The sequence below is a fragment of the Rhynchophorus ferrugineus genome, unplaced genomic scaffold (genome assembly GCF_030347505.1).
Source record: "Rhynchophorus ferrugineus isolate W39M unplaced genomic scaffold, kcgeb_rfMv2 rfM9, whole genome shotgun sequence".
In the NCBI taxonomy this organism is placed as follows: Eukaryota; Metazoa; Arthropoda; class Insecta; order Coleoptera; family Curculionidae; genus Rhynchophorus; species Rhynchophorus ferrugineus.
This window is the reverse complement of record NW_027472588.1, coordinates 33,698,041-33,721,369: the sequence shown is the minus strand read 5'-3', so window position 1 is coordinate 33,721,369 and position 23,329 is coordinate 33,698,041. Positions and strand designations below refer to the sequence as shown.

The 23,329-nt window shown below is 29.5% G+C and overlaps 1 protein-coding gene across 1 annotated transcript; it reads left to right on the top strand.

Annotated features, from left to right (window-relative positions):
• Positions 1-23,329, top strand: LOC143203079 (endocuticle structural glycoprotein ABD-5). Its single transcript, XM_076415196.1, has 3 exons — positions 1-136; positions 13,126-13,271; positions 22,689-23,329. The coding sequence occupies exons 1-3, from the start codon at positions 128-130 to the stop codon at positions 22,945-22,947; spliced, it is 414 nt and encodes a 137-aa protein (XP_076271311.1). The 5' UTR covers positions 1-127; the 3' UTR covers positions 22,948-23,329.

The window sequence follows — 23,329 nt, the reverse complement described above, 5'->3', positions numbered from 1 at the left end:
CTGCAGGTCAAGAAAAATGTCCGGATTAGATCGAACGTCAGAGAGTGCTGCAGACACCTTGCGAAGGTATATATAAGATACACAGTACCAAAATGAAGCATTGTCAGTTGGTGTTTCGACATCTGCAATGAAGGCGGTGAGTTGAAACGATTTTAATCACATTAGGTTCTCGGTGACGGTGCTTTTTCTAACCACCTGGTTCTGGTTCTGATTACCTTTCAGACTGTGCGTGTTATAGTTTCGATAATGGCTGATAATAACACTGTGGTTTAGTGTAGTGATCTTTATTTGGTGACTACCCTCTAATTACGTATATAAATAAATATTATAGTACATATCAATATCAAACAACAATAGTATCAACATTGTTATATTTAATGTAAATTAAACCACTTAAAATACATGAAACTTTAGCATTTAATTTTATTATCATACTTTATACGTTAAACTTTTTAAACAAACTATATTGAAATCAATACAATTTTAGCCCATTAACAGTTACTACTCAACTAAACACACAACAATATATTAACTTTATTATATTTGAAACCGATGAGGAAAAAGAACAATAATTAAATAATATTTAAATTGTTTTTGATCACAACAATAGAAATAAACTATATTTATTTTATTATTGTTAATGTGTGTATGTTATTTTAGTAATATAATTTACAATTAAAACAAGCAATTCATATATATATATATATATATATATATATATATATATATATATATATATATATGCATATACATCTAACTTTTTCATTTATATCTGAAGACCACAATTTAAATCTTTACAAAAGTGATAGTGTGCTTCAACTAAAATAAGTAATAAAAATTTAATATATAAAATGTCATCATTTAAAATTAGCTTTTTATTTTTTCTTCTATATTTTAAATTATTAATATTCTGTAAATAGTTGTGTCCTAGTCAAATATAAATTAAGTTTATTGTTATGGTTATTTTAAATTGTATTATAACGCTGAAATAAACCATATAAACAATATAGTGTACTTGAACTAAATTAAAAAACAGACAAAAATGAAAAAGAGAATTCAGCATTTTTTTCCTTTTATTACACCCATATATATTTCATAAAAACTTAATCTTATTTTATTTTATAAACTTTGACTATATTTTCAGTTAATTTAAGTATAAATCAGTTAATTTATATCGTGACTTTTTATTAATACCAAAATCTACAAGTATTGTGAACAAAACATTAATTATACAAAGTAAGATTTATTATTTCCCATTATGTTCAGATCAGACTATCTAGTTTTAATCTTATATAAATGGTACATCATTGAAATTATTTTTTAGCAATTCTTGAGTATATGTTATTCAATATTTGCCTTATGGACATCTATTTGTTACATAATTAAATCATGATGGTATTTGCGCAAGGAAATACCATTAATACCATGAATATTGCTTTTCATTAACATTTAATTGGTAGGAAAATTAATTGTATCTACTGTCTTGGCCTAATTCGAACGGCGTCATCATTGGCATAACAAAATTTGTTAAGAAATCATCCGTGTCTCACATATATCTTGTCAAGTTATATATGTATATATATATATATATATATATATATATATATATATATATATTATATTATATTATATATTAAATTACTCTTAAATCAGCGCAGAGCTCAACAAGCACTGCTCCTTTCGAGCTACTATAGATCCTATACATCTCCATTTCAAAAATTGAAATGAGAGTGACTCGAAAATCATTTTTAGAGACATTTTGGTAGAAGTTATGTAACCAACTTATTTAGGTTTTATACATGTATTGGGATCTTTCAAAACGTTCAAGTTGCATTAGATTAGAATCCTGTATTAACTAGAATAATGGTTGATACGCAGTCTTTACGACATATAAAACATCTACAAATTAATCCAGTCTATCTAAAAGAGCCATAAAGTTAAAAAAGTTATAATTGTTATAAATAATTGATTGGTGAATTGCGAATTCCTAAACAACACACATCAATTTTGTTTAATATTTTTAACAGTGCTGATTTTATCTTGTATATCAAAAGTTATCTGGACCGGACAGTTTAGATAGCTAAAAGCCATACGAAAACAAATAGGATCTATGTAAATTTCGTCACAATTGCAACATTTTTGTTTGGTATCCAATACCTGTTTTATATAATTAGATATCATGCGATTGCAAAAGAGCAGCTGATCCATCATCGAACAAACATCCATGAAGGTGTGTCACATTCCATATACTGTTCTTTCTTATCAATATAGGTCAATATGTCGTAATTCCTATTATATCATCGGAATATTAATTAAGTTAGACGCCACAGACTTACTCTTGTTGCTCCGATTGTACACGTCATAGATAGTTTTGTTTACTTATGAATATGTAACAGTTCTAATTATGGAAACTGGATGACAATGAATTTGGCTTTGATTTTGTTGCCTGTTGTAAGATAATTGGCCTTATTATAATTATATAATTAGTATGTCAATCTTGTATATGTACACTAATTAGGAGCAAAAACTCTTACTAAATATCCAGCAATAGTTTGTACAGACATTTCATGACCACTAGGACATTTTTTTAGTGAAAACGTATTCCTAGAGTAATATTACATAAGTTTTAATTAGGCTTCTAAACTTTGTAAATGCCTAGTTAAAGTCATTATATGGAATTTGAAATGATATAATCAAATTTATAATACATATTCATAAGCAATATCAAAATTAATATTAAATTAGTAATTATTAGTTATTTGGCTTATTGGAATCTTTTATAATGAACTAGATGTTTTATTTAAAGGGAATTAAGTATTGTAAGGTAGATATTGCTAGAAGTATTATTCCACTTAACCATTTTAATGTCAATTCAAAGAAATGACCTTTGAGGATATCTCGACTATTTGTTGATGTTGGCTATTATAGGACTCTATATTTTATCCTAATGATGGTTTCATTTAGCTTGAACTTGTCCCCTAATATTTTACAAATAGGATTATGTGAAGCAGGTAAGGGAGCAAACTGTTTATGATAAAATCTTTTTGGTATTGTTAGTGCAACCACCGTGTGACATACGTCTTCAAAGAGCAGTGAACATCCACATTATTATTCGAATATGAAGTTGAATTCACGCATGCAGTCTATCACTTTTATATAGCATCTACGTTAATAAATATTAAATATATTTCTGTCACACTTTAACATTTATATTACATAGTTTGTAGATTCAAATGAAGCAGTTATAGAGATTAAAAAACTATTTAATTACCAATATTTTTGACAATTAAATTACAAATATTAATTAATAGAAATTATCAAATTTTAATCTGCTTCAAATCATTTATGGACAGAAATCATTAGAAGTGAACTCTCTTATAGTTTTCAGAGTTTTCAGTTCTTTTCTCAGTCTAATTTTCACTAGACTATTTCTTTTTAACCTATTTACTTATTATATTAGTCCTGTATTCCATCAATTAAAATCACTAGTTCCTTCATTTTTTCTCCAATATTTCATATATATAAAGTACTAAGCAAATTTCATCATTTAGTCCATCATATTTTTAGCCTAAAATATACAATGGAAACCAATCAACATATTGGCAAAGGACTGACTTTTTTATTTTCGTTTTCTTTATTATATATTTATTGTCATAACTTTGTAAATAGAAAATCTTTCCATATCTTTGTAAACAGTAAAATTAAAATGTTGATTTTTCATTAATTTTTGATTGATTTTTTTGACTTTCGTCATCTTGATATTTCAGCTTTCACAAGAACACAACCAATATTCTAAATTTGAATATTTTATGGACACAGCAAGTACAAAAATCTATGGTATTTACTAACATCTGTCAGTGTCATTTTGAAAAATATTGAGTGCATATCTTATAACGACAATCTGTTATTTTATTTATATTTGTGCAATAATACCTAAATATTTAAAATCGCAACTAACTTTATATTTCATTAAGTACACACCTTAAACCATTCTTATTGAAAAAATTGCTCTTGCTATATAGTTTAAATTAACTATAAAATTATACATTAACATGATCAATGATAATTATCTTATACGTATGTACAACCATTCATTTTAAGACCAATTACAACTTAATGGTAAGCATAAATTACGTGGTCATGTTTTGTACCAACAAAATGTATTTTTTCTCCCGCTATCGATATATGTATTGTAGTTTTTTATTGGCCACTTTAAGAAGGAAGTCTTTTTTCTACACGATCAAAATGTAAGATAAAGGACCTCGTTGACAGTCAATAACTATCTTTAAATAAAAATTAATTATTATTTGACGGTCAAGACATCAGTCTAGATTGTCGGTTATTTTTCGTTTTCTTTCATGGTCATTTTGATGTAATATATATTACACGACTGACAATAGCATAATTAAATTGCTATTGGTCTCATATTAACATATTGACATCATTCAAAATTTAAACCTCGGTCTAGAAAAGCCTTTTAGAGCCTCCATTAAAATAATTTCAATCAAGAAATATCACTATTTCTCCAGTATTTGTATATATTTCTTGTAGAGCAATGAAGCTTTGTTTCCATGACGGTTTCTTTAACTATATAAATCTTTCATATAAGCTAAAATAATTTGCTAGTTATATTTGAAATTCTGTGTGTATATATAGAGTTTTTCAGTAAAGACAGATCGACGTTGAAATATGTGTATGAGATTTACGGAATTTCTGTTTCTATTTGAAGGAATCATGTTTACCATTATATATGGAATATAGGGTAGTACACAAAAAGAGGATTAGCAGGATTAATCACAGTTTTCGTCCACTAACTGACATGTAAAATAACCCTGGTTAAATATCATACGATGCCTATTAAAATAGTTTGGAATATAAAAAGCTTCGAGAGTTTCAGGTATACTATGTCTATCTCGAATAGACTTTAGAGCTTGACATCAGGCATAAGAGTGAGAGTATTTACAAGTCACAGGAGGAGAAGTCAAACATGATGGAGAGGCGTCATTAAGAAAATAATGAGAAAATACACAAGGTTCAATCATAAACCTACTAACCAGGGCCTGTTTATATCTCTTAGAGAACGAGGTTAAAGATGCATGAAAATCTTATTTAATTCTGCTATTTCTTCACTGCCATTTTGAGTTGCAGATTTTTTTACACATGACTGGGTACCAAATATTTCTCACTAATATGTCTCTCATGGTAAATTTAATATATGCGAATATATTTTCAATGTATAGATTGTCATTCGGCATCCGCAGTAGTATAAGAACCAAGTTCTTCAACTTCGTTTCAAACTGAAAAACGTATATAACAATGTTGCAAAAAATGTTTTAACTACTAATTTAGGATAATAAAATTTCCAGGGCCGGCTTGCTAGCCTTTGACTTCTGCGATAGTATTTTAGGATGACCTCCGAATTGATTACTCGCCAGTTGCTAGACCTACGTTAAAAGTAGGTCCAGTCTAGATAAACCCTAGTTGGGGTAAAAAGGAGACTTTAAAATACATTTTTAAAAAACTAAGTCACCAGTAAATTAAATAATGGTCACAAAACAGCACAAATACATTGCCTAATGATTAAAGTGTCAAAATACTGACACATTTTCTCAGACAAAGTCAGGTCGTCATATTTTCAACCGATATTCTACTTCCTAGCAATAAAAATCTAACAACCAAAGTTCTTGACATACTTGATTTTTTCATTTATATCTAGCAACCATCGATTACGTAAAGAAATAAGTGTGTCTGAGAGCATCCGTTTTTGATACAACGCCTGTCATCTCTTTATATTAAAACAATCCCACTTATTTCCACAACAATTACGTACGCGTCACTTACACAGTTGCAGATTTTGAAGCGTGTTAAATAAAGCCTATAATTAATCAATTTACATTAGTTGATTAAAACATAAAAAAACCGATCAATCCTCGAGCGATAAAAGGAAATCGTCTGTCGGCAGACAGTGTTCAAGAACAAAGAATAAAAATTAACGACATATTTTTCTTCGCAGAAATATGTGCTGTGTCATTATTAAAATTAAAAAAAAATTATTAAAATACAAAGACTTCCTTGCATATGTCGCTCTTATTGATTGTTGTATCCTTTATTTTTTGTAACATTATTTTGATCTACCAAGAGTTTAATACTAAAGTTGATTGGCGCTAGTTAATGTAAGTATATGACATTAGAATAAAAATGCTTTTAAAATTTCCGGTAAAAACGATTAGCTTTTTTGTTAGTGTTTATTTTTTCTGTTATTTCTACTTCTTTGGTTAACATTCACCTCTTATATTCAGCAAACAACATAGATTTAATTTGATTGATCCTATTAATAAAAACAACCTTTAATACTGCTGATTAGTTTGACAATATAATTACTTATATGTTGATACCAACGACCAACTCAGAAAAAATACGCAAATGTCATTATATAATATAAGCTCCTATTTTTTTCTTTTCTTCATAATTCAGTCAATAAAAAAACACTGTGTAATATTAATTTCTAAAAATTATTCCTTTTAAAGTAGTTAATGATACATTCTGATAGTTGTCTGACCAACCATGGATCACATTCCATCCTTTATCAAAACTTCTTTTGAACATCCGCCATTTTTCAACATCATTAAACTTCAAGTTACTTAATACTATACTCTATCACTCTATAAGTCCATAATATACCGTAAATATTCTAAAAATTCCCATCCAATTACCGAGTAACTAAAGATATGTGTGGTTTAGTGTTGTCTTGATGGTTCTTTTAATCCCAATTAATCAATAATTTCAATCACATTAGTTGTGAATTGTAGAGTCGAATTAATTAGATTAATCTGGTTCGAACACCTCATGATGAAGAATTTATTTCCACTTTCACCAAACGCATAAAAATCCTGACCAGATTATTAAAAGTTTTTCGCTTCACAAGTGCTGAACTTCTTTTTATATGCAGTCTTATCCAAATAGATCAAAACAATTTTATGGCCCATATGTTTGTCTACCTTGGTATATTTAATAATTTCATTGACATTTCTATTGAGTGAATTTCCGGCACAACAACGAGCATATCATTTGTGACACTAACGTTCATTTCTAAGCACTCACTATCATAAAGACGACCCTTTTCAGAAAAAAATGATGAAAATGGTCTGAAGTATCCATTTTCAAATACTTTTTAAAATGTTTTATGGTCTATTATCTTTCAAATAGCCTATAGTAAGGCTTCAATAAATAAGTATTACTAGAGATAAGCAACTTTAAAGCTAAGGTTAGATTAGGAAGAAAGGAAATTACTTTTATTATTTAAAACATATTTACAACAATATTATGTATATAACTACACTTAAGCAGAGTATAGCAAATTACGTTGATGAATTTTCCTGAAGCAAATATATCTATCAAGATCCCTAGATCCCTAGTTAAAATTAATTTTTGCAATTAAAAATTAGAGTTCACACAAATAAAAGACCTCTAGAATATGAATAATATATATTGTTGTTTCTAATGAAGGTTGTATAACCAGTATCTTCCAAATTTCATTTAGGTCAAGATAAATGCCATGGTACTATTATTGAAATAAACAAATAGTGTCTGTTCATTTAAATCATCAGCATCAGTATTACGTATCAACAATTATATAAAAATAATCTTACATTAAATAGCTAACGGCACTGCTTTTAACAGTCCCAGTTACAAATATTATTAAAGAAATATAAAATATATTCATGAACAATAAACACCTGCACTGTTTAATCTACATTTTAATAATAAAATATTCAGTATTCATACATGATAATGTTTCATAAGATTAACATAAGTTCTAATACCTTAAATCTAAATAACAAAAATAGATACAAACCTAAAATGGGGCAAGACTAACAAGAACTGAACAACTAACACCATATTTCCAAGGTTCTCTGAGGTATCATTGGGAATTCCGCATAAATATCACCCACATATAACCTATAAAATATAATCAAGACATTAAAATGAACAATTAATTTTTTGTGTATTTATCACATTGTTACTAGTCTTTGGCGACCTACAATTTGTCTTTACAGTAACTTAAATTTAAGTATATAGGTAGATATTTAGGGACGACACTTCGGCCTTATCTTAGTTTATAGTGTAATAATGCTTATGTATTAATATTGCTGTTTTTCTATTAAATACACCTCACTACAGTGCACTACACAAGATCAAATAATTTGATTATTTTGAATCTGTGTCCTGTTCTGGTGTTATCCAAGAGTTGTATTACTTCGATATAGAGATAAAAGTCGGTTCTCATGTCTTCTTACAATTCTCTTGATTTCTTGAGTGACAGTCTGTATCTGAAGATCTTGATGCAAGTAATCAGTCTGGTCGTATTTCGATGCACCTACTATAATTCTCAGGAGTATATTGTAGAATATTTGTATTGTATTGAATCATAATTGAATTCCATATGTCTATATAGATTTCAATACTTGCTTGTACCATAGCAATTTATTATGTACTGACTTTAATTCTAGTTCTTTCTTTTTCCTCCTTACATGTTCCTTTCAGCAAAGTTTTGCATCAATATTCATTCCGAGATACTTAACGTTGTTGCTATACGGAATAATATTATTTATTGTTATGGGTGCTTCTTAATAATTATATTGCGGTCTAATTATACTGCACATGCACAGATTTACTTTCAGTAACTTTTATTTTCGAAGTTTGTGTCCGCTATTGTCTGCGACAGCAAGAATCGAAGTCATCAGCAAATGTAACCATCTTGATATTTTCCTTTTGTCGTATATCATATTTGTAGAGTAGGTTATGAACTGTCCCCAATAAACTTCTTTGTGGTATACCTGCTTTAACTTCTTTTATTTGTAGAGTAGGCTTCTTCTTGTTTAACTCTAAGCATTCTAGCTATAACTTTCTTCATCACTAGCCCAATATCAAATAAATACTTTCGAGTAAAATTATCTAAATATAGATTGAAAAATACAAGAGAAAGATAGACAACGTTATAAAAAAGTGGAAACTATTTTTCTTAATGGGTATTACAAATTATCTTGACTTCTATAATAATTATACAATTATAATTATGTTTTTTTTTGCAAAGTTCCTGTGTTTATAAACCAATTTAATGCATGTATAAATACAATAGGTAGCAGAAACCATACCATTAATGACTTAAATAGATTAAGCCATGAATGGATGCTGTTAAAGGTCGAATAAATCGCTGAAAGTGGTTTCACAATTTTTAACGCGAATACAGACTCACCAATAGTCAGACTGGATGCATGTTTTATTCATAATATCGATGTTCCTATTGTTAATAATACGTAATTTATAATTGTACATTGATTTATGTCTATGTGGTTCAAACAGACTCGGTAAATTTAAATAAAAAACATACATTCAATAGCGAATATTTTAATAACAAAAAACTATTTTGCAAATAAGTAATAGAAGTAGAACGACGTTATGTAACGTTTTTTTATGACTTTCTATTTCTACCATTTTATTCTTTTTTAACTGATTGTATTCCTAAAATTTAATATGAAGATATTTTTTAATAATATAAATGATATGTGTTGATGCATTAACTTCTTCAATACATTAGTATAGATTCTTTAAAATGAAGTTTTGTTTGTTTTTTTAGGAAGTTTGTTTACCTTCTTTCTATAAATATTTGTTTATCTAAACCAAACAAGTTTCTATAGAACTCCATTTTTTATAAGTAAATAATAATTGATGAGGACTAGATATGATGTATGTTTGTTTGAAAATATGTTTGAAAGCCAATGGTAATTAATGTAATTTTACTAACGAAACCCTAAATATGTGATACAATGTTTTACTAATAGGATATTTTTCTTACCAATATTTCTCCCAATAAGATTTTGCAGCCGCCTCCCTCTAATAATAGTTATTCAATGAAGCCACACTATATCGCGTTTAAAAGGCAATAGTCCTACTGACTAGTAGTATATCAATAGTAGAAATATCTAGATATAAAAATAGAGTCATTCACTTAATCTGTCAAAACTTATCACCCATAGAAAATACGGACTCCCTAAGATACTTTTTATTATTATAGTAAGTTAATTATTCAGTACATTATAGTTTGCAGTACAGAATAAAATCACTGCCAATGGTTCACAAATCTATGACAATAAGTTATCTTTCCTTTGCTATATGTCATAAAAAAGTATTCCATTACTTAAACGCATTTTTAGACAAATTGTCTTCAGTATAGGGTACGACAATCACGATTGGAACCCTTAGGGCATCGAGGTACTTAATATGAACCATAATACTTTTAAATGTTAATATTGACGACACTCCATAGTTGAAATAACCTCAAAACCATGATATTGTCATCACTATGCTGATTTTGAATAATTAAAATTGATCCTTCCTTCCCTCCAATCGACACAATGTTTAAGGTTTGGCTGGGTTTGGGTACTCGACCACTTGTTTTGATGGCCATAATTCCAATTCACGTATTTTATTATAAATTTGAGTATAGCTTTCATTATATTTTTTTCCTACTTCCGAAAAAGAAACAATAAGATTGTTATAGTGCATATGTACATTATATCAGTGCAAGAATATGAAGAAATTCCCGAAGGAAATTGTGGTTCATATAAATTAACGGTGGAAACACAAATGGATAGAGTTTCATTAGGAATCGCTACTGAATCGAAACGATTTCGAGTAAGTTTTATAACAAATGATTACGGACGGCGAAAGTGAATCACATACGACAATAACCTGCGAAAAATACAATAACTGAAGCCCGAAGAAGCTTCACAAATAATTGCAAAAAACCGCATTGATGACAGGAAAGAAGTTTTGACGCATCCACCATATAGCCCGGATTCCGCCTGGTTTGACTACCATTTGCTTCGATCCAAAGGTCTCAAGGCTTTAAAAGTTCTACATTAGCAGAATTATCATATATCACATATATAATAATAAATATATTCATATATCTTCCTATCGACAATTTTCAGACAATATATTCATATATCGCCTTAGTGGTATGGTAATCAAGACAATGCCTCTTTTACTGATGCTGCAGCTGCTGGTTCAAATCCTATAGGCCGCATTTTTTTAGTCTATGTTTGTGATTGTTAACAAGAACCATGCCATTCAAGCTCTAGTTACTGAACTAGATTACCACATATAAGACCCGATGTCTTCTGAGATATATGCAATAAAATCCTTTTGAATATCTAAAATCTAGAATCTAGAATCCTTATGAATATATAAGAAATTTGTAAAATAAAATAATAAAATGTCATATATCATTCTCCTATTAGATCTGATGTATTATTAAGTAACGTTATGAAGCAACATTTTAATCTGAATAGAGACAATTAATAATCAAGTACAGTATTCATTTAACATTCATGCTATTCAAGCTCTAGTTACTGAACTAGATTACCATATAAGACCCGATGTCTTTTGAGATATATGCAATAAAATCCTTTTGAATATCTATGAATATCTAAGAAATTTGTAAAATAAAATAATAAAATGTCATATCTTTCCATTCTCCAATTAGATCTAATGTATCATTAAGTAATGTTATGAAGTAACATTTTAATCTGAATAGAGACAATTAATAATCAAGTACAGTATTCATTTAACATAAGCTGGACCAGTAGATATTAAATACGCAAGAAAATAACTATAGATTCATTAAGACATTTTTTATTATATTATAAAAGTTAAGGTTATTGCATAATACGAACTAAACGCTCGTTGACGGCCATTAAAATGAATTGCGCTGCCTAGGACCAGAACGGAGTTCAACAATTCGTAAGTCACCGAAGACGATCTGCAGGTAGTCGGGCTGGTCGCGTGGATTCGCCTTGACTCACATTTCTCTACTGGTTTTAAGATCGGCGTAAACGGCGGTTATATAACAGAAATTGCCATTAAGGAGAAGGACTTGATGTAAATATTGAATACAATATAGAGATAACGTCACCATTTATGCATTTTAAATTTGACATCGTAATACTTTCACAATATATACAATAGATGTGATCAAATGTATCGAACGTTTGATATGACCAGTTGTTATGTTAATATATTACGACTAAATTTTGTCGAATTTCTGTGCTATATATTGCTTCACAGTACCCCCTTGATGTGGAACCGAAAGGCACATGACTAGGAACATTCTTTCAATCGATACTCTGTGGTGTCGATGTAATGTGTTCCCCGGAATCTATCCAGAACTTTATTATATTTGAATTCTCATAAAATATAAATTTTTCATTATTCATCACATTTTTTCACGAAAAATCTTCTTTTAATACCAGGTGATGAAATAAAAACATGTACGTCGATTTAAGTTGAGTTCACTGCATATAGGATTACTGAATTCATCTAGGACCGGTAGTAATTTTCGGTGGTATTCAAAACAGTTAGTCTCTAGTTAAAAATTTGGTAATTATGAGTTTCATATAACATATTTTCTTATAGAATATATACTCGAAGATTCTGTTCATCAGTTACCATTCTTAATTATAGTAATTTTTATAGAAATTTGCTGAATTTATATATGTTAATAGTTTATAGCATGTTTATACTTTTCTCTTTTTTCCTCTTTCACTTTTTGTTTATTTCTGTATTAGTTGGATTCTCCTACAATCTCCCACGGTAAATCACAGTATTCCTCTACATTTAGATGATAAAAATCATTAAACAATATAGAATTATTCGCATGTTCGTTTGATTTTTTATGTGCCCTGTTTTCGATTTATAATAGAATTTCATTATATGAGCCTAATAGAATAATTATGAAATAAATATTTTAAATATAGTATTTATAGCGTATTTCCAATAAAAGTTGTTACTAAACCTCAATAACTATTACTAATATATTATTAGTTCCATACTAAAATAATATACAATTAAATTTATTAACCAAATTTTTACTAATTATTTAAGCTTTCGAGATTAACCCGTCTTTCTTGAAAAGATCCTACAATAAAATAAAACTAATCATAAAAAAGAATAACTAAACAAATATACATTCAATTATAATTTAGAAAGTTAATGATACAGGCTTATTTTATGTAAAATTAACTATTTGTTCTACAGTGTCATTTTTATATATTTCTGTTTCAGATAATATTATTTTTGGCCCTTATTGGGTTGTCTAAAGCTAGACCACAACTATTCCGCAACACCATCCAACAAGTACGGTTTGTTCCTTATCCTACTATCTTGAGGAACTACTATGACTTGGACAATCCCAGAGGATATAAATATGCGTAAGTACATGTAATGTTTCCAATTATCATCATATTTTATATATTAAATTCATTAAACCAACATATCTTTCGATATACAGTCACACATCAGTCACAAAATTGTATTGTAATAAAAAGAATATAAATTTATATTACCATTTTGCTTAGATTATTTTACAGTTCACAATAAAATCACTGCCAATCGTTCACAAATCTATGACAATAAGTCATATTTACTATGTCTATGGTATAAAAAATATTCCATTACTCAAACGCAATTTGAAAACTTAGGTCATCGGGTACTAAATACGAACCATAACACTTATAAATGTTAAAATTGACCCCACTCATCACTATGCTAATTTTGTATAATTAAATTGATCGTTCTTTGAGATCAAGACATCTAATCCACTTAATTCCATCCATTCCACACAATCTTTAAGATTTAGCTGGGTTTAACTCGACCTCTTGCTTTGATGGTCATAATTCCAATTCACGTATCACTACATAGTATAAAACAAAGTCGCCTTTTCTGTCCCTATATCCCTATGTACGCTTAAATCTTTAAAACTACGCAACGGATTTTGATGCGGTTTTTTTTCAATAGATAGAGTGATTCAAGAGGAAGGTTTATATGTATAATACATGCATAATATACTAAGGCAACATTGCTAATTTTAGAGGTTTCTAACGTGATGTCGTAAATTAACCTATTTTTTTAGGCTTATTTAGCAATTAGCAAAAACGCTGCCTAACCCTACGAGTTAGATCAAATTAATGTACTACAGTATTGTACACCATAAAAAGGTCTGCAAAAAAGTCCGCGATGATATATGTTTATCTTTTAGGGATAACCCATATTAACCATTTTTATTGTTTACTTTTTACGTGAGAAAATGGCTTATTTACGAAGCTATTTTAAGCAATACGGCATTAATCCTTATCGAATTAAGTACCTTAAATACAGTGTGCAATTAATATAGATCAATATGGTTCCTTATAGCATGTAAAATAAACAAATATTTTCGGAGATATTACAAATTTAAAATTTGCGTTTAAAAATGTGTAATGTAATAAAAATTGTATGAATTTAGATATTCCAAAGATAGCAGGAAATCTTCATAGTAAGTATAGGGGAAGAGGAATTGTTTTACTCCAAATTTAATGCGTGCAGGCCAAGGGCACTAATGAATGAACCAAAAATACTGGATCGATTTTAATCATGTTTTCATTGAGTGACACAGGCATATATATTTTATGCCCGTGCAAAGTCGGAGCGGGCCGCTATGTTTTTATATACAACGTTCATATTTTTTCTGTAGTGTATTTAATTTAGTATCAGCATTGCACCCGTGCAAAGCCGGGGCGGGTCGCTAGTTTTATTATAAATCTGAGTCTAGCTTATCTGATCTTCTTTTACATCCGGACTTTTCTGGGTAGTGATGATCAAGTTTCAATATTTATCTCAAACACAGACAAAAATGGAGTGTTTACTGAATTTTTCTCAAAAATTGTCTCTTATATTAGTATTTGTTTTACATATGCCAATTTGCCTCACTCCATAACTAATTTTATCTGTAATAGCATCAAAATTTGCACATTAGTGACAAAATTGCACATTGATTTGTGTTTTAACATACATATATACAGTAAATACATTCAAAACTACGCAGTGACATACATTTCAAAAATTTTGTCCGCATTTTAGTGGATATATATATATATATATATATATATATATATATATATATATATATATATATATATATATATATTAATATATAATTATAATAATATAATTCTCATATAATTAATTACCATTCAAGATTTATAAAATGTTTTTAATGTGAAATTTTAAAACAATATAATCAAACATTCTAAGTAAATGCAAATCCATGTTAAAGATAACAAAACGGCAAAAGAGACATTTTGAATAAATATGTGGACATACAAGTATAATTAACAACAAAAAAAGAAAAACATTCTACTACATTCCGAAGCGAGTGCGCATCAAATTTAATAGACCTGTAATAAGTGAAAGTAATCTATAGCCTTCATTAATATTATGTATGGACTAAAGCACTAATGCCGGTATATTTATAAAATTTTGTTTACAAAAAATAAGAATCACGAGCACTTTCACTAATTTTGGTTAGTTTTTCAGCTAGGTGATATCAAGTTACAAAAAACGGTGTGATTTAAGATAACGTTACGTCTAAGTCATTAAGGATATGATGAAAAAATTATCTAATAAGAACTAATCACTTGATTTGGTTATCGATATTGCCTATCATAAAAACTTGATTAATTATAGTGCTTACAAAACGGAAGCCTATTATTGATATAATTATACGGGTGGTAGATAAAATAATATGAATACCAGGCACTATAGTACATCTTGTTTCATGCTGGCAACACTGCTTTCATATAAGAAACATGACATGAACTGTTCGATTTACATTATCTACCAAGTCTTGTACAGCAATGTTTTATTATTGCTATAATACACAAATAGTGTTATGATTTATTATATTTTAATTGAACAAATAAACTTAATTTGTGCTTCCTATCCACCGACAACAATAGTTATAAAAGATTCAGGTCTAACGCAGGATTCTTGATAATGAGCTAACGGTCTGACCACTAAAACTTTGAGTTGGAATTTTGTATTTATCAGTGGGATGATTATTACTCTTGAATAAAACATTCTATAGTATTCCAATATATTTATTATTTCTTAAAGAACGCTTTTTTCTGTTTTGAGATTCAAATTTACTCAAAAATGCTCGTTATTATCATATATCCTCAACATACAGTTAATAAATAATGAATTTGAGCGAGAAAACAATAAAATTATTTACCCTGTCTCATGTATGTAGATCGATGAGAAAAATATCGATATGGTATTTCGATATATCTATGTATTGGAGAAAAATTATATGGAATTTTTTTTCGCATTAACATGGAGAAATATCGATATTCTGGAAAAGATATATCGATATTAATTATGAAATTATCGACCCTAAAAAATATCGACGCTCTCTAATCATTTTAAAAGTAGCAATATTTTGAATAAACTTTTAAAATGCTTTCGGAAACAGGTCAATTAAAAAGTTCCCGGCCTACCATAGTAAAACATATTTTTTGGCAAAATTAGTTTTTTTATTCAAAATAATTCCCTTCAAGGGTGATACAATGTTTATAGTGACCCTGCAATTTTTCGATACCATTTTTGTAGTACGATGCTTCAAAATAGGCCTCAGTTTCGGCGATCAACTCTTCATTCGACGAAAATTTCTTCCCAGCGAGCATTATTTTGAGATCTGAGAACAGGAAATAGTCGCTGGAAGTCAGATCTGGAGACTATGATGGATGAGAAAGCAATTCGAAGTCCATTTCATGGATTTTTGACACGGTGGATTGTCTTGGTCAAGCAGCACGTTCTTTTTCTTCAAATGCGACCGTTTTTCGGCGATTCCGTCCTACAAACGATCCAATACCGTTATGTAATAGGCACTGTTGATGGTCCTACCTTTTTTAAAGATAATCAGTTAAAATTATTCCTTGCGAATCCTAAAATACAAACGCTATAACCTTGCCAGCCGACTGTTTTTACACGCTAACTTTCCACGCTTTGGAGCGGGTTCATCGTGTGCAATCCACTCGGATAACTGTCGATTGGATTTCGGAGTGAAATGATGGAGCCATGTTTAATCCATCGTCACATATCGACGCAGAAACTCGGATTTCTTACGGTTGATTATCCTCAAACACTGCTCCGAATCATCAACTCGTCAGTCAATCAAAAGTGAGCTCGCGCGGCACCCATCTTACACAGAGCTTTTTTATACCCAAATATTCATGAATGATATGATGTACACGTTCAGTTGATATCTTTAGAGTGTTTGCTACTTTATTTAGTTTCAATTTACGGTTATTCAAAATCATTTTGTTGATTTTTTAAATTTTTTGATCGGTAACAACCTCTTTTGGTCGTTCACTGCGTTCACCGTCTTCGGTGCCCATCTCACCACCTCTAAACTTAGCATACCAATCCTTGTTGGTTGATTTTCCTGGGGTAGTGCCCGGAAACTCGGCATCAAGCCAAGTTTTTGCTTCCACTGTTTTTTTCCTTCAAAAAGCAATATTTTATCAACACGCGAAATTCCTTTTTATTAATTTCTTTTCACAATAACAAAAGTTGCTTCTCTCAAAATGCTATAATTTACAAAATAATGATCCGAGAGCTGTCAAACTTATACACACACGCTTGCCGTCTAGGGCTAACTAAGAAACATATCGATTTATTTCTAGTAGCGCCATCGATGTGTCAGGCCGGGGACTTTTCAATTGACCTGTTATATGAAATTGATAAAAAATATATCTCTATTTTTCGGAATAAAGAGAAAGTGTTAAAAAATCGATCGAAAATCGGACATTCATCACTGAACACTGGCGTAATTAATTCTGATTTGACCAGATAAATATCAATATGTTCGCGATTGTTGTTTATTATCATCAATCCAGTACTACTATATACCTCACAACAATCCGTTATAAAAGAATCTTTGGCTATATGGATATTCAATTACCGACAACAATTTCATCACTTCCGATGTCGTAATCTCCGGTAATCTTCCCATCATCAAAAAATAATTTGACCATCAAAACTGAAAGTGGAAAATGACGACGAGATCTTCACCTTAATGCGTTTTAACCCAATTATTCGATCGCATCTCGTCCATTTTACCAGACCGAAGCTTTCTTCGGTTTCTTCGATTTTTTTCAGATTCTCTCGACGGCACGATATGGCATCATTAGAAGAGATCCGCCTGGGAACGAATATGGATAATAAAATTTCATTCTAATAGTAATCGCTATGTTTAAATCCGAGTGTTTTTGGTTAAATGTCACGGATAACGTGTCGAATTTTTTGTCAACCGTTTCACCTTTTCAGTGGGACGGGTTCAAGTTGAACTTTACGACCTTGCACACTGAAGAAGACACCTTCATATAAAATTTCACAATTTGATCATAACAAAGTGATGTTTTTAACGTCGATCCAAGGATAATTTAATCTCAAATAATTACGTATGGTGATGGTTTAGCATTTCAAATATAAGAAAGAATGGTCCTTATAAATATAAATTAGGACTATTTATAAACAGAATTGATAATTCCTTGTATAATTATTGATAACAAACAATATTGCAAGGTAACATGAATATAATTAATGTTCGTACAGATAGTCATCAGTATTTTATTCAATTGAACCAAACAAATCTAGTATCCTAAAATCTGGGAACCCATAACAGTAACTTGGAGACGATATTGTTAATGAACACTATTATCCAAGCAAACCAAATTTTATTTTGTACCAAAATATATTTTCTTGACCATCTACATTGTTGTCATATATTATAATAATTAAAATAGGTAGTGCCTCATTAATTTAATATCGGAATTGTAAGATATTCCAAGGAACCTTTTGAGTGCTTTGTTATGTAGAAACACTGCAAAATTTTCTGCTGTATCGGAAGATAGTTTGAACTTGAAACTTGATATTGATACAGTTTTATTAACATCAATAAGATAACTGTCCAGCAAAAAAATTAATTGAATATTTCCTTCACTTCATTTATTGGAATAATTAGTTTACATCTTCATGCCTTTCCAAAAACATTTTCATTAAATTTTCACCATTCTTGTCACTAACAGCTCCATAACTAAGAAAAAGAATTAAGGGAGTTGAGAAAATGAATTATTAGAGACGTGTTGCATTCGAACTTTCCTTCACAATCGTGTTATTTCATCGCCAATTTTTCTGTGACAAGTGGATGTAACTCTTTAAAAAGCCTAAACAAGTTGAAAATGTAAAATATGGAGAATACAAAATGTCAATTTCATCTCTAAACCTAGAGTTAAACGGTAGTTTTCATGATGATTTGGAATGCATAGGAATTGGTATGATGGACACTAATTTTGAAAAGATTTACTTACTAGGTCTTAAAAATGCATTATTTGTGTAGAAAATAAAGGTTTTCTAGAAAAAATATGCTTTTTCCGATTTTGTGACATTACAGGGTACAGTTAACTATATAGTACTAAAAACGGAATGTTGGACGCGAAAGCATAAAAATCATTTCTTTTTCTTGTTTTTATAAATTCCAAGGTGTATAAGTGATGTGTGATCCTATATATATGCGAATAAAAGAATAAAATGATCAAAAAAAAGCTGAAATCATCGAAGCTCAAGCAAAACAAGCAATGTTTGCATCTTGGGCCTGTTGAAAAAAACATGTACAAATACAGCGATAAAAATATATCTATATCGAAAACCTATCAATCGCGATATTTTTTCTAGAAACCTGTATACTTTTCAGACCAAGAGATTTCGAAAATCATCACATCTCCTTACATTATTTTACTTAATATCTTTGCTGCTTCTATGTTGGATCCCTGTAGAATTTTTATTGAATTTTAATATAGAGCTAGTTAATAGTTACTTTGGCTACTTTGGCGTTATTTTTTGGTTTATAAAATAGTTATAATTTATACTTTACAGTTACAACCATAAAACTACTATCTTTAATATACAGTAATTTAAAAAATACGGGAAAGATTCGACGTTACGAAGAAATAATAAAATAGAGAAGTTAATAAGAAAAGGGGTGTTTTGAGAAAATAAACTATCAAGAAAACATAAACAAATAAAACTCGCTATTACAATATTTGTGTGTTTTCTTATCGAAAGACAAAATGTATTGAACAACGCAGTAATAAATACTAAAAATCTCGAATTTTATTAAGTATTTTGTATATTTTTTTTCGACGCATACCGTCATAACATCGTTCTGTAATAATAATAATAAAATAAATAATTCAAATATATGAAGAATTCCAAAACCGTTAGACGTCGCGGAATGGCGAAATAGGAAACACGTTAAGTAAGCAGTTTGCCCTTGAGAGTCCGTCTAATCTCTGGACGGAACCACACTACATCCTTTGCTGACAAGCTACTCACAAATTTAATTGTTTCATATTACAATAGTTAATTTTAATCGTTTGTTGTTTTTATTCGCTTTCGGATCGCTCGTTTGTGTGGTAAAATTCGCTAATAAAATCAACGCTGGAACAAATGGGACAATGTTTGGGTTTTCTGTGGGGAAAAGGTTCACGTCCTAGTCGACCGACTAACTCAAACGAGACGATTTTTTATTAAATGATTATTTATGTTCTCCTTTATCTAAATGGATATTTATTATATTAGCTGATTGCGTGTATTCTGTTCTATTTTTTCCCTTTTTTTATTATTTATATCTTACATTAGACATGCTTAGTATAATCTTAATTTACAAATTAAAGTATTACTAGTGTTCTGTTATACTTCCATTAATACATACGTCTGTATTTCCCAAATTAAAATAAAATTAATCTACTTAGGCTGACGTTACAGAATACAGTTATACACTAATCAAGTTCGTGTGATTTGGTTTGCTTCAATCTTCTGATTTCCTGCGTGTTGTCCAGTAGCTGTATTGATTCCACATTGCTGTGATTTATTAATCTTATTTCATTGTTTTAAGGTGAAATCTTCGTGTACCCATTTTTATATGCAATTTTTATATTAATCAACATAATTTCATCAACTATCTTTCTGACAACATGATGTTACCGTGCCGAAAGAACGATTTTGGCTTGACAGCTATCCACTTCTTCAGCATTAGAAACCGTGTGCCAGTCAAACCATACTGCATTGATCCGAACAAGTGGTAATCAGAAGCTACAATTACTGGTAAACAAAGCGTGTCAGAATTTCTCATTCTAGCTGCAACAATGAGGCGTCTGTTATGAGACTGTTGATGAATGATAATGTTCGTTATGTTTGGTTATGTATAGTCTTTTGTCAATAAATTCAAAATGAGTTCAAATAGGTTAACACACAGACGAATTAAAATAGGTTCCTCTTAGAGTTAAAGAACATTTAAATAATATAACGTAACAACAGAATCATAAGAAAACGTATAATAATTCCTGTTTTCAATATTACCTAACATTTGTTATACTGTCTTGTTCTTATTAGCATGGAGCTGAAGGCCTGAACAGATTGGCCTGTTTCAAAACCATCTGCGGAGAAACATGTCTTATAACTTTTAGTGTTTAAACCTCTCAATTTTCGTCCTTTAAAAAAAAATTATGTTTGAACTTCTAATTCTTTTTGAAGATAGTAATATGGGCTAAGGAACTGCTGATTCTAATATTTAATTTGTAGCCCTATTTTACTTTTTGATAAATTAACGTAAATAATACGTGGATACACGTATATTGTGTATTTCAATTCAATTATCGATTTAGATTTTAATGAAAGACTTACAGTTAAAAGTACAATTGGGAATTGCATCTTGATTAAGCAATCATATTCCGCATTTGGGTACATACTGATGAAATGAGTATCGGTCTGAAATAATAAACCATCCTGCTTGAAAACTTTATGTAGAAGATGCATTCTTTTATCATTACTTACTTATAAAAGGCATTTCTGTCCTATAATCCTTTCGAAAATAATAAATTTTTACACATATTATGATTTGGCTTTTAAACAAACAGTATTTAAATGAACTGTTACAAAAATAACGTCATAAAAAACATGTCCTTACAATTATATATAAAAATAGGGAAAAAAACAAACCTCTCACAAAAATGCCAAAAATATCAAATCAAGAGAAATGGAAGAACTTTGCAATCTAGGGTTACAGTTATCCCCATTTAAGTCCCCATTCTATATTTCTATGTTTTATGAACATCAACGTCACTACTTTTAAATCATTCAAATGATAACCGTCAATAGGGGTATAAAGAGGCAGCAACATCATAAAACAACAAAAGTGTTATTAAACTGTTATTTTATAGAAATAAATTCCAGAACCGTAAAATTTTACAGTTGTAATATGTAAGATATCGCGCAAGAACTTTACAATCAAACTATATACTGGAACTATACTTTCTAACATTCTGTCTAGCCTCAACAACATTAACTCAGGACATAAATATACTAACCATGTTTCATTGAAGACATTCCTTCTTTTTTGCTATTTAATTTCTGTTAGTTATTGGTGTTGTTGCCGTCAGTAAATTCGTGTTATTTATATAAATTATCTACATTAATTCATCATCAGCTCAATGCCAGCTATCAATATGATATGTTTATAATTAATATAATGATCGAATGATAAGATTAACTTATACGACGTCAAATACTATAAAACAAATTGTACATTTAAATAAATATGACCAATTATGATCAAAGATGCATGTTATATTAAATTTAAGTGACAGCAAACTGGCAATCAAACGTGAATATAAAAAAACTCTGATGAAACAGGTTGAACATTTTCGTTGTCGAAATACCAACAAACTAATTTGAATTATTATTTTTAGGGTACAAACTAGTGACGGTTTCAACAACGCCGTAATAGGCGAGATCAAGAATCCAGGAACCGATCAAGAGTCGTTGGCTGTCGAAGGTCAATATTCTTATCAAGGACCTGATGGTAAAATGTACACCGTCCACTATACCGCTGACGAGAACGGCTTCCAGCCTAGCGGTGAACATTTAACTGGATCAGCCAATACAAAGAGGAAGCTTGGAATACCATCAGCAGCTTTGGCTTCGTTAGCTGGCGGCGGATTAGGTTAAGATCATCTTCAAACAAACACCAATTAAGTTTCTAAGTTTCTTCTGTAGTCTAACTTGTACAGTCCACTGCCAACATTTCAGTTTTAGATAATCATAATCATGTTTTTTGTCTCTAATTTAAAACAAATCCATCTTCCAAACCTTAGTATTCCCTAGTCAAATTTAACAATTGTATGTATGTATATATATTATTTTATCGAATAATTGCCTTCTAATAAACCGACTACAGAAAATTTTTATTTGTACAAAGTATTGTAATCTCTTTATTTTAATTTTATTTTTCTTTTTTTATATATATTTTTATATACTTTTTGTTTCAAACAAGAAGTAATATTGAAATGTCTCGGAAGACTGTAAAAATCAATAAAGCTTATTTCAGTAA